Below are 12,212 nucleotides of genomic sequence, written 5' to 3'. Positions count from 1 at the left end.
GACCATGCTGGTCCATTTCTCGGCTTAATTCTGTGAATTCAGCCTAGAAACAGACTAGCATGGCCATCAGTTCAGTTCTGCCCGAGATAGGATCATGCTTCTTCTCAACTCGAGAGCTTTTGCTCTTTGGAAATGCAACCAAGACAAAACACAACAAAATACTTCACACCAACCACAGCCTGTTACCATTCTGCATATGAATTCGTTAACTTGACCTTTTCAAGACGTCGAACAATATATTTTTTGTGCGGGGGAGGTTTTTTTCCATGAAGATAATTTTTAATTTTTTAAAGCAACTTTTGAGGTCTGTTTGCTTTACAGACGAAAATTCGATCATTTTCGTATGATAGACAGGAAGAAAACCAAAAAGATATTAAATAAAAACCTACTTCCGCGTTCAACAGGCGTATTTTCCGTTTTTTGCCAGCTACTTGTTTCACACGCTCGTGAAAAGCGTGGGGAAATTAAGAATGTTTTTTAAAAGATCCACTGAAGGCTGCTGTTATTTTTAGTGAATCATTAAATGGCTACTTTGTCTTCGTGATATGTTATTCAGTAACTGCGGTCACAAACCACGAATACACTCTTCATTGGGCCTTTAAAAAGAAGGCTTTCTGTGTGGAATACGTGACTAATGTATGAACGTGATCACATCGCTACATTACCTAACCAGCGTGATGAGAAAAAAACAAGGAGTGTAAATTCGCTGAAGAAAAGAGAGAGAACTTCACGTTGGTTGTAGTTTAGCAAGAATCAGTCTTTAAAAAAAAGTCTAATTTCCCGTCAATGCCTGATTTATTTTTCGCGAGATGGCTCTAGGTATTTTGCATTTGTGAAACACGATCTAGACATCTCCCCTCCCCTACCCCTCGCTTTACACTCTCTACGAAACAAAAGCCGTAAAAGGCATCAGGCTAAGTGGCAAGTGGACAAAAAAAAAAACCAAAAAACAAAACAAAAACAGCGTTCCCTCATACGAAAAGTGTTCGTAGTACACACGGAAGTAGCCTGTACCCTAAGCCACGTGCTGGTTACGTGTTCCCTCGTGTTTACTTGTCAGCTTTGCATGTGATCATATACACCCCTCTAACACGCCTGTTCAGACTGACCCCACGAGCAACCCCCGCTGTGAATAATCAAAAATAAACATGATCACAGGTCGAAAGTCCACAATTAAAAATTATGGATAATCTTCATCAAAAATTCGAATCTTTAGTCACGGTTATCTAACAGTAAAATTTGAAACCCACGGAAATTGAAATTTAAGTTAACGTAAACAATTTTTTTTTTTTTGCCAGTTCTGGTAATTCTGTTGCATACATACACTAGACCCATGTTTATATTTTATGTTTTATTTTTTTGATTCAGCCGGTGGCTGGAAAACTATTATGTTCCCTAAACTTTTATTCCCGCCTCGCGGACCTCAGGGACCTTGTAGTAGCAGAGATCAACTTTGCCAATTAGATTTTGAATGAATAATCCAAAAATACGGAAATCTGTGAATCAATTTTCTCTTCGCCCCCATAGGCTTTATTATTCTCGGCCATTGTTATTATCAACTCAGTTTATTTCCAATTCAAAATATTCAAAACAGATATTCACTATAATTTTGTAGACATCAAAACTTTGATGAAATCGTCTGGGATAGAGTATGCGCAGTGCAAGACCCCGGATGTTCTCGTGATATTTTCCGTCAGGCCAACTGAGAGCTGCACTGACTCAGCTTGTGTCTGCTTGTCTTGTCTGAGTTTCCCTCGCTTTCTGCAGACGTTTTCACCTTCGTTTTGTGCTATGGGAACATTGTCTGCGTTTGGTTATGGTGCATGTGAAAAGTTTCGAGACTAAAAGGTAGTTTTCATTGTTTAAACTGGCGGCCATTCGGAAAAATGTCGGTTGGGGAAGGAAGAAACGTTGGTAGTAGTGATAGGATTGGTGAGTAAGCACGCGCTATGATGGCACTTGGTCGAAAAGGAGGCTCTTAGAGTACTTTACGTGCGCTGTAGAAGGTTCTCCTCGTTGTTTTTTGAGCATTTTTTTCTTTTGGGGTGAGATTATTTTCGTATTTAGCTCTTTGCCGGGAAGATCTGTTGAGGTGTCTCGATTGTTTTCCTTCTTAGTGATTATTTGGAAAATTTGTAGAATTCTTCGACGATCAGAAATCGTATGCAAGTCACGTAGCTAGCTGATTATCTTCTTCTTGTTTCTAATCTCATTTATTAACGGATGGGCTGCAATTTCTTGACTAAGAAGAAATAGCAGAATTGTAATTCACTGCCACTTTGTTGCAGAGAGAGTCATTTTGGTCAGATCGTCTTGCAGTTTATCAGTTCGAAGTGTTTTGTCTGACACGTTTTCACAATACAAGTCATGTAATTTTTTCCGATCACGATGCATTGTGAATTGACACGTCTGTTAGAACATGTGTTTTGTCGCTTTAGAAACAAGGCACGATGTTAAGTTTAACGCAGTTCGATTTGGTACGTCGGGTCATACTTTATCCCGTCCGCAATTTGTTGTTTTGTATTGATACTGTAACGTATCAAAGGTCGACTTCTGGCATTCCTTTGTGTTAGCAAGGACTATCGATCACTTACAACGAAAAATGGACCATAAACCTTACTCAAATATGAAAGGATATAATCTTTCATTTGCTCGAATAGTTTTTTTCACTAACGTAGACAGGTCTTCCATCGAGTCTAATTTTAAGAGCTGATAATTTTATTTTGATACATTGTTGTCAGGAATATTTGCTCATTTCCAACACTCACAACGAGGTAATTTTTCAATTGATAATGAAAAGGACAAAAACAATACTATAACTTGTCTTCACAATTTTCAGACGCACAATATTGATAATTTTTATAAATTCAAAAGACATACACGTATCTAACCCGTTATTCTCTGTTTTATTTTCTTAACTTTCACTGAGTGCTACCGAAGACCTTACGAGGAAGTGGCGTCTTTGTACCTTTGAGCATGATTGTTGATTATTTGAAATTGAGTGGGAGTGGTTTTAGCATTATTGATAGAATCAGTTTTAAAATGAACGTAAACTATAAATTTTTAAAACATTCTCTCAAGGGGAAAACTGTTTGCCATATTGAAGAATGTAAGAGTATACCTTCATTTTTTAATTTCTTTTTTTTTTCAACGTTACTTTGAATGTGAATTTTCACATTTTCCTTGTCTTATGCTATTTTTGCCAAAAAAAAAGTGATGATTTGTCACACAATTTTTATGTGATAAAAAAATTTCCCAGAAATTGTTCTCTAACATATTTAAAGAAAACAAACAAAAAGGAAGAGTTGTATAGAAGATCATGTCTGCAAGAGCCTATGTTTCAACACTTGCACTCGTAAATGAATGCCAAGGTCAGTGGAATCAGTTGCAGCTCTGAACCACTTGAAAATTACAGTAAAATAGCAGAAACCTTTTATACATCAGATAATACTTTCTGTTGTTGTTGCATGATTTTAGCCTGAATCATGTTCAATTATGCATATTATTGGATGCACAACATAAGTGATGAATACACCCCCTAGTGTACCCCAGAGGGAGAAAAAGTAATCACATTAGAAAATCTAGCCAGTAACTTATTTTGTACAGCCTATTTTTATTTCACAGATATTTATGTAAAAGTTTTGAAGGTACTCAAGGATGAGATAGTACCAAATTTTCTTAGAAAAGTTATCTCTAAAAACTAGTTTTTACAGTTAAGGACAAGTTGATGATCTTTGGATTTTTTCTCACAGTCTAGATTGGGAAGGAAGTTTTCTAGAAAAATGGGTTTGTTATGAACTCATACTTCATTTAAGAGCTAGAGAGCAAGTTGGCTACAAGTGACTAAAGGGCAGTCATCTACTGTAGAAGAAAGTTTGTACAATTAACTAATCAGATAACAGATCTCTTTCATTTACTATTAGAGCGGGAGATTTACCAAAATAGCAACTCTTGTGATAGGGAAATAAACCTCACTAATTTGACCCATGGTAGACCATAGATATTTAGTTGCAGCTTTAACAAGCAGGGAAAAAGTTTGCTAGAAATACCAAGGATTTGTTGTCATCATGATATCTATGTCAAGGTAACCAAAGAGAGAAACTATTATGCAAGAATACTATACATGTTGTTCATCAATGTATTCAGCACAGATACTTACAATAGGCTTATATTTGCTCAGTAGTTACTTTTTGTGGTTACCCAATTCTTTTTGTTAATCTTTACTTAACCCATTAATGGCCACAGCTTTTGTGGAAAGCTGTGTTTTGAAGCTAGTCGAGCAGATTTCTGGTCACTGTTGTGGTTTTGAAAGCTCAAACTTACCAAAAACCCGTTGACAGCTCGTGCACTCGACGGCCTTTTGATTCAAATGCAAAATGGTGGCCTGGAAATCTCGGGCACGCGCAGAAAGCAAAATTTCGAGATTTTGGGTTGAAAAGTAATGCCCCACTTACGACTTTTACTTTTCTCTCTTTCTCCTGCCCTTTGTTTCCCCTCTCCTTGCCTGAAGTTTCTCCTCACTTGCTGGAAATTTAGTAGGCTTCATTTTGATGAGGAGATTTTTTAGGAAACTACTGATTATTTTCAAAGCACATGTTCAGAAAGGTAGGTGGGTAATGGAACAAGATTTTCGTGCAGATTTTCAGGTCAAAGTTACATGGTTTTTTGGCTATTTCTCCAATCTCCTTCACTCAATTGCACTCATTCTGGTATCGTTTGTAAGATATTTTCAACCTGTTCAAGTACGTGCTCAAAGTCGTGCTCCAGGGTTAAAAGTGATGACGTCACAAGGCGTAGAAAGGGTGTGGGTCCCCATTGGCGCATATGGGCGCACTGGATGTCAATAGGTTAGTAATGGGGTAGTCAGATTAAGAAAGTGAATCAGAGAGACAGTGATTGAGCATTCAGTTGATTTAGATACAAGAAAATCTGATTAGAATTATTGAGGTGGTCATATTAAGAGCACAGTCACAGCTTACACTGATCTTCAATTTTTTTCTGTCTTTCACTTGCAGATGTAATAGATTTCCTAATAAATCAGTAAATAGAAGTTGGTATCATGTCATATAAGTTTGAATATTCTCATCAACTGTTAGGGGATATCTAAATGATTGTGTGGAGAAAGTTTATCTTAATCATCTCTGGGAGTTGGAGCCTGGTTAAGTAAATCAGGGGAGCAGGGATGGTGCAGTGGTGAGAGCACTCGCCTCCCACCACTGTGGCCCGGGTTCGATTCCCGAACCTGGCGTCTCATGTGGGTTGAGTTTGTTGTTGGTTCTCGTCCTTGCTCCGAGGGTTTTTCCCCGGGTCCTCCGGTTTTCCTCCCTCCGCAAAAACCAACATTCCAAATTCCAATTCGATCTGGAACAGTGGACAAGAATAGCCACCCAGTGGATGTCCATTGTTAAATCATTATTTATTTATTTATTTATTTATTTAATCAGAAGTTGGACACGTATTGTTGATATATGGAACCCACAGATGTTGTCCTTTCTGTTGATACTTATAGGTTCAAGTCCTCATGCGGCTGGATTGCCATCACCAACAGAATCAAAGATGTTTCCTCGCGCCATACTATTGGCACCAAATGGACAGCCACTTCTTGTTCCACAGCCTTTGGTTCCAGTAGATAGAAGCATGGTGTCCATTGCATCACCATACTTAACCCAAGCCAGCATTTTTTATGCTCCTCAATTATTTTCACCTCATCATTTTGCGGCTATGCAGCAAACCACAGCACAGCAGTTTCCTCAAGTGCCTTCACTGATACAATTGCCTGGAAACTCACCTGTACCCCATAGCACAACCACTGTTCAAAATGGATTTTCAGAGTCTTCTGTTGCATCCTGTAAAGGTGACAGAAAGGAGGAAGCAACAATTTCCCTTTATGCAGTCAAAGAGTCTGTTATAGTGAGTAACTCATCAGCAAATATTAAGGACACAAATCCTAATTCAATTCCTGGGACACCGTCAATACCAATACCATCTCTTTCACCTTTGACTCCAAGGACACCATCTTCTCCCGGCACTCCTCAGCAAACTGTTCCTTCCCCAGTCAATGATGACATCTGTGTTATTTGTTCAGACAGAGCAACGGGTCATCACTATGGAGTTACTAGCTGTGAAGGTTGCAAAGGATTCTTTAAGAGAAGTGTTCAAAATAAGAAAGTCTACTCCTGCCGCAATTTGACTCAGGATTGTCCTGTAGATAAACGACACCGCAATAGATGTCAGTTCTGTAGGTTGCAAAAGTGCATCAAAGCTGGAATGTTGAAAGAAGGTTGGTGTGTTTTTCATGAATTTTTGCAATGTACACGTGAACTTTATTAAAAAATGGCAATTCTTCATTTCAATCTAGTGGTGTATTTACTGCCATATGTTAGGTTCCTTTACTTAAATCCTGTTACTTTTTGGACCGTCATCTCTCTTGCCAAATGTCTGTCTATTTCTTTGTTAAGTTCTTTGCCTGTCATCTGCCTATCTATCCATTGGTTTATTCTTTTCTTTCATTCAATTGGCCACCAACTGTATCTGGCTGTTATCTGACTTTTGACTGTTTTTTTGTCAGGAGTTATGGTTAGAATTTTCATTAGTGTAGAGTTCAACCTTCTTTTGTTTATCTACATGTATCTGTCATTTGTCCATGGGTCTGGCTGTCATTTCCTTGCCTGCTTGTGATCTAAGTGTCCATATGTCTGTTTGTATGTATGTCTCTCTGTATGTGTGTCTCTCTGTATGTGTGTCTCTCTGTATGTGTCTCTCTGTATGTGTCTCTCTGTATGTGTGTCTCTCTATATGTGTCTCTCTGTATGTGTGTCTCTCTGTATGTGTGTCTCTCTATATGTGTCTCTCTGTATGTGTGTCTCTCTGTGTGTGTCTCTCTGTATGTGTGTCTCTCTGTACGTGTGTCTCTCTGTACGTGTGTCTCCCTGTATGTCTCTCTCTGTATGTGTGTCTCTGTGTCTCTCTGTATGTGTGTCTCTCTGTATGTGTGTCTCTCTGTATGTGTGTCTCTGTATGTGTGTCTCTCTGTATGTGTCTCTCTGTATGTGTGTCTGTATTTGTGTCTCTCTGTGTGTCTCTCTGTATGTGTGTCTCTCTATATGTGTCTCTCTGTATGTGTGTCTCTCTGTATGTGTGTCTGTATGTGTCTCTCTGTATGTGTGTCTCTCTGTATGTGTGTCTTTTTATGTCTGTCTGTCTGTCATCATAAACTTTATTTCATCTCGAATTTTAGAGTAGCTTGTTGGAGCTAATGTCTTCGAGAAAACATAAAATGGAGATTATCTATATATATTCATACATATATTTGTACAAGATCTAAAATACTAACTATACTAAAATATACTAAAATACACAGTATTTAGAAATATAACTATGTAACATATCAGTAGAAATTAACAGAAAAGTGAAGATAAGCAGGAGTGACTATACAAAGATACGGCCTTGGATTATCTTCCTTTAAATGCACTCATGCGGATATAGTCAGGCAGTGTATTCCATAGCTTAGCTGAGAAGTATGAAGTATGAAAATGAATTAAGGCCATAACTAGTTGTTCTAGGTTTTCTAAGTGACAGTATGTAATTACTGTCTCACCATCATTTTACCTTTTAGTCTGTCAGTCTGTCTTTTCCTTCTGTTTTTCACTTCATCTTTGCAAACCAACTGTGAGAGATTTAAACCATTATTCTCTAATGGTATGTATCTTATTCCATTTTATAGCTGTCCGGGAAGATCGCACACCAGGTGGTAAACATAAGAATTCATCTTTTTCTCCAAATTCACGCATCAAATCAGAACCAGCTGCTAAACAAGCAAGGACAAACTCAAGGAGCAGTTCAACTTCAGATCGAGTAGATGGAGTTGCACCAGCAAAGATTCCATCCAGAACTTTTCCTCCTTTTATTAAAGAATTGTTGCGATATGAGCCTCCAGTTGATGCCCAATCTACAGAATGTCAAGGATGTAAGCTGCAAGATACTGGGCAGAAGACATTTGCACATGTCACACAACAAGCGGAAGAACAAATCAAAAGAAACTTGGAATGGTTTAAATGCTTGCCATTACTTGGTGACATAAGTGAAAACGATAAACGGATTCTTTCAGGAAGTGCATGGATTGAACTAATGCTGATCAATTTGACAAAGCAATCTTTACATTTAGATAATGGTGTACTTCTTTGTCCTGGTCAGGTTTTGGACTTTACTACAGCAGAAGCATCAGGAATTGGTGACATCATGCATCGTGTAATGCAACTGACTGCAAAATTTAAAGAACTTAATTTGGATGATGCAGAATTTGTCTGTATCAAAGTCATTATTCTACTGAACCCAGGTAAAGTACACACAGTATACACAGTATGTATTATAACATAACCAAAGTAAAGCGCACGCTCTGATTGGTCAATTCAGCGTCCCCCATTTGCCCATGGGTGTACGCTGCTGACATGAGCAAATGCAAAGACTATTTTTCTGCATGCGATTGTTTTTTCTGGTCACGTAAGATTTGTTAAATAAAAGGGAACTCTTAAGCTACAATGTATCAATGTCATGTTATAAAACAAATGGTAAACACCACAGTGTACACTATTGAGTTATGGATGCACTTGAGAGGTTTGCTAAGCACTCAACAAGCTAGAGTCGCTCTCGGCTATTGCCTCGAGTGACTCTTGTGCTTCTTTTGTGCTTAGCAACGTCCTGTGTGCATCCATAACTCAATAGTGTAAGCTGTGGTGTTTACCATTTGTTAAATGTCATTGTTAATAACATATCAGACATTGATTTTTTCCTAGTTACATACAATACACGATACCACTGATGAGTCAGTTATTGTGGACCAGACTTAATGTAAACAGTCCATGAGCACACCTTTTAGAACTCCAGGTTTCTTTTCAGTCCTTCCCTCTTATAGGCCCCCCTTCCTTCCCACTCCCCTTAACCAAAAACTGTAAAATATTTAGGAAAAAAAGGTGGTAAATTTTGAACTTGGTAATGTAAAAGGGAAAGATGTTTATTTTTATCTTATGACAAGGGTGGGACTAAGAAAAATTTGGAGTCTCATTTCGGTTAAGATGGAAAAAAAAACCCTCTCTTTAGCTCTAACTTACTTGTTTTTATGTCCTTCCTATGACTACACATTAATCAGTGAAGCAAGGTAACAAGAACCCTTGTCAAGTCTTGTTGAAACACCCCACTCTCCCCCCTACAGTGTTGAGTTTGCATTAGTCCAATTTTACCAAGATCAACAAAGGGGGAAAGGCTGGTATGTTTCAAAAGTTTGTGACAAGGATTTATTATAAGCATCTTTGTCCAGATTTGACTCCTGACCAGGGTTTTCTATCAACAGAGAACATGACACACCTACTGGTAGCTGTGAAGTACCCTGTGAATTACACCACACAATATTTTGGTGTGTACATTCTGCAATGTTATTCTAATTCTGTTTATTTTGATTGTTGTCCATGCATAGATGTTAAAGGTTTATTTGATCAACAACTAGTAGAAAGACTGCAGGATAAAGTGCATGCATCATTGTTGGAGTACAACAACAACTTTCATCCTAATGAACCAAATCGATTTGGAAACATTCTTCTAAGATTACCAGAGCTGAGATCAATTGGCACCAAGAGCCTAGAGCGCCTTTTCATGTTAAATCTTACTGGACAGATCAATGCAAGTGAATCCTTAGTGGAACTTCTTCATTCATCAAAAAGATAATTGTTGGACTCCGGTGTCTTGTGTCTTCCTTGGCCATATTGATGCCTACATTTTGACCAGGACTTGTGGTTCACCTGCTTTGGAAATACTGATCTGCCTCATAATTACATGCAAACTGGATCTGGAAGGTAAAATATTAGCAATTGCATTTTGCCACAAGGTCAACCCTGAAAAAAAAAAAGTTTAAAGTGACTTCTGTCCATGAGTAGTGATATCAGATCCAGGTTCTTTATTGCTTCACTTTAAGGGTAATTGTGATGACTCCTCACACTCTTAGATGAAAATATTTTGTAATTCCCCTTTTCACCTTTTCACTCCCAGGAGTGGTCAGTGAGTTATTTCTACTTTAAGAATCAAATCTTTGTCAGGTGGATATGCAATGAGAGGAAAGAAATGTTTCATGTAGTAGATATAGGTCACTGGGGCACAGTTGTGTAAAGGGCAGATAATGCTATCCAATGGATGATGCTATCCAAGGATAAATGGCTAACCAGTGCATAAGTGATAGCAAAATGTATAGCATCGTCCGCCAGATAAATAGTTATCTAGTGGATAGCATTATCCAACTGTCAAATAACTGTGGCCTGAACTGCAAATTTTCAATGCTGAAAGTATAAGAAAGGTTTATCAGACAGTAAGGGGCTATGGGAGTGAGAAGGTCAAAGTGGCTTTGCCAGAGGGACTGGGACTCATTCTGGCTATACCTGTAATTTTGTAATTTCTGGCTGTTTACCCGCACTGGCTGATTATTGCATGCAGCAAAAAAAAAAAAGTAAACAGATTACCTGCACTGGTGGATAACCCGCACCTTAAAAGCAAAGGAAATTTGTACAAAATACTCTGCGAATTCGTGGCCACATTTTGTGTGAACGATCGTTCAGCACCATGTTGATTTGTTGATTTCTCAAAAAAATTGATATCTCCAGTTCTACTGGGCCTAACAAGTCCCTTAAAACGGGAAAATTCTTTTCAGCAGAGGCTAGAGTTAACTGGAAATTTGTTACTGATGTGCCAGTTATCCTTGGTTTATTTTTGTCACCATCAAGGTTTTGTTTACACACGTGCCAATAGTAATTTGTTCGTCGCGCAACTAATTGTGCGTGAAATAAACTCAAATCGGCATCATGTTTTTGTGCCGCTTTGTGGCACTTTTAATACAATAAAATTCATCTGAGAGGTGGAAACGCGGGTAAGTGAGAATTTTTTTCAATTCAACTGCCAGTAGATTTCAAAATTGTCACATAACCTGCACCTCCCTATTACCAGCAGTGGCTTGTGTTTAAGGAAAAATCAACAGATTACCTGCGGGTAAACGGCCAGAAATTACAGCACTTATTTAGTTATTCCTAGAAATGAATACAGCATGTTCAGGAAAATTCCTGCTGATTGTTTGAGAACCCCCTGTGAATGCTTTCCAAAAGATGTCAATACAAATGTTTATTTTGTAGTTTTTTTTTGTCTTCTCTGGCATTGCTCCTTACAAAGAGTTTGTGTCATTGATGCAACAAACTGTTACACTTACATGTACCTACAGTGCTCTATTTTAACCCATGTGACATTCTTAGGATAATTCTTAGACTTTTTTCATTCTGAAACAAAATTGTATTTTGTAACACCATTCTATTTGAAAATCAAACCATGGCTTGGCATTTTTGCAGAAAAATTGCATTTTAATGTCGAATTAAAAAATCTGTCACTAGTAAAGCTGAAAGTACCTCTGGAATGTTGTGTTGGGAAGCCAATGGGATGCAAGATTACCACAAGATTTCCACACAGCCTCATACTTTCTCACACATACTGTTTGTGTATCAAGAAAGTGATGGAAGAAAATACACTAGATTGCCAATAGATGGCTTTGTTTTAAAATAGTTTGGGGTTACTTTGAAATATTCCCAGATAACTCTAAGAAGCAATACAATTTCCCTGTCCGTAGTCTGGTTTGTTTGTTGATACAAGATGTCCTAATCTCCAGTGTTACTGTTCAGAACATGTAAATATTAAAAGTGTTCCAGGTGTTCCTGGTTTTCAGGGTTCGACAGTAATTCTTAGAGCACGAGTGGACATTTTGTGACCACTTATAATTTTACTTGAAGGTGTCCTATACAGATTTTATTAATGGAAAGCCTGTTGTTCATTTATTACTACCATTATGATAGTTGAATATACTTTTATGGCTACTTAAATATTGGATTTTTTTCTTGACTGAATGACGAGTACTGAACAGCAAATTAAAGTACAAGTTTAGGTTCTACCAATAGCATCTCTTTACAGATTGCAAAAGCCAAATTAAAAATTAAAGAAAGGGAAACTATTATCTGGCAACGTATCTGCTCCTTTATTTTTACCAGAGTCCTGTGTTGTATATTTAGACACCCTTTTTCTGATCACTAAATGATGTTTATAATTTTTATTAGTGGTGAATACACTCTAAAATATAGAACCTGACTTTTCAGTTATTTTGAAATAAATATTCATAACTTTTGGAGGGGGAAGTG

At 37.7% G+C, this 12,212-nt stretch overlaps 1 protein-coding gene and 1 long non-coding RNA gene across 3 annotated transcripts in view; both read left to right on the top strand.

The window, feature by feature from the left end:
• LOC148733166 (uncharacterized) overlaps positions 1-401 on the top strand; it is a 4,993-nt gene extending 4,592 nt beyond the window's left edge. The window contains exon 2 of the long non-coding RNA XR_015999982.1: positions 1-401. This exon is cut by the window's left edge and continues 1,240 nt beyond it. This is a non-coding gene — a long non-coding RNA (uncharacterized LOC148733166).
• Positions 402-1,676: 1,275 nt separating this feature from the next.
• LOC111329249 (retinoic acid receptor RXR-alpha-B) lies at positions 1,677-12,202 on the top strand. 2 transcript variants are annotated; one of them, XM_088757262.1, is made up of 4 exons: positions 1,677-1,932; positions 5,510-6,280; positions 7,724-8,335; positions 9,470-12,202. In XM_088757262.1, exons 1-4 carry the CDS (start codon positions 1,887-1,889, stop codon positions 9,715-9,717), a joined length of 1,677 nt encoding a protein of 558 aa, XP_088613388.1. In that variant the 5' UTR covers positions 1,677-1,886; the 3' UTR covers positions 9,718-12,202. The 2 variants fall into 2 exon arrangements, with proteins under 2 accessions (XP_088613388.1, XP_088613387.1); XM_088757261.1 differs by lacking the exon at positions 1,677-1,932 and adding an exon at positions 4,122-4,847.
• The last annotated feature ends 10 nt before the right edge of the window (positions 12,203-12,212 follow it).

Source organism: Stylophora pistillata, chromosome 4 (assembly GCF_964205215.1).
Source record: "Stylophora pistillata chromosome 4, jaStyPist1.2, whole genome shotgun sequence".
Taxonomy (NCBI): Eukaryota; Metazoa; Cnidaria; class Anthozoa; order Scleractinia; family Pocilloporidae; genus Stylophora; species Stylophora pistillata.
The sequence above is the reverse complement of the archived record's forward strand: the minus strand, read 5'-3'. Positions and strand labels throughout refer to the sequence as shown.

Bases quoted from the DNA above. Each gene is read 5' to 3' on its own strand.
- LOC111329249 (XM_088757261.1), top strand. From the start codon at position 4,658: ATGGTTTTTTGGCTATTTCTCCAATCTCCTTCACTCAATTGCACTCAT. The intron at 6,281-7,723 runs GTTGGTGTGTTT...TCCATTTTATAG, and splicing joins AGCTGGAATGTTGAAAGAAG to CTGTCCGGGAAGATCGCACA. The intron at 8,336-9,469 runs GTAAAGTACACA...GTCCATGCATAG, and splicing joins CATTATTCTACTGAACCCAG to ATGTTAAAGGTTTATTTGAT.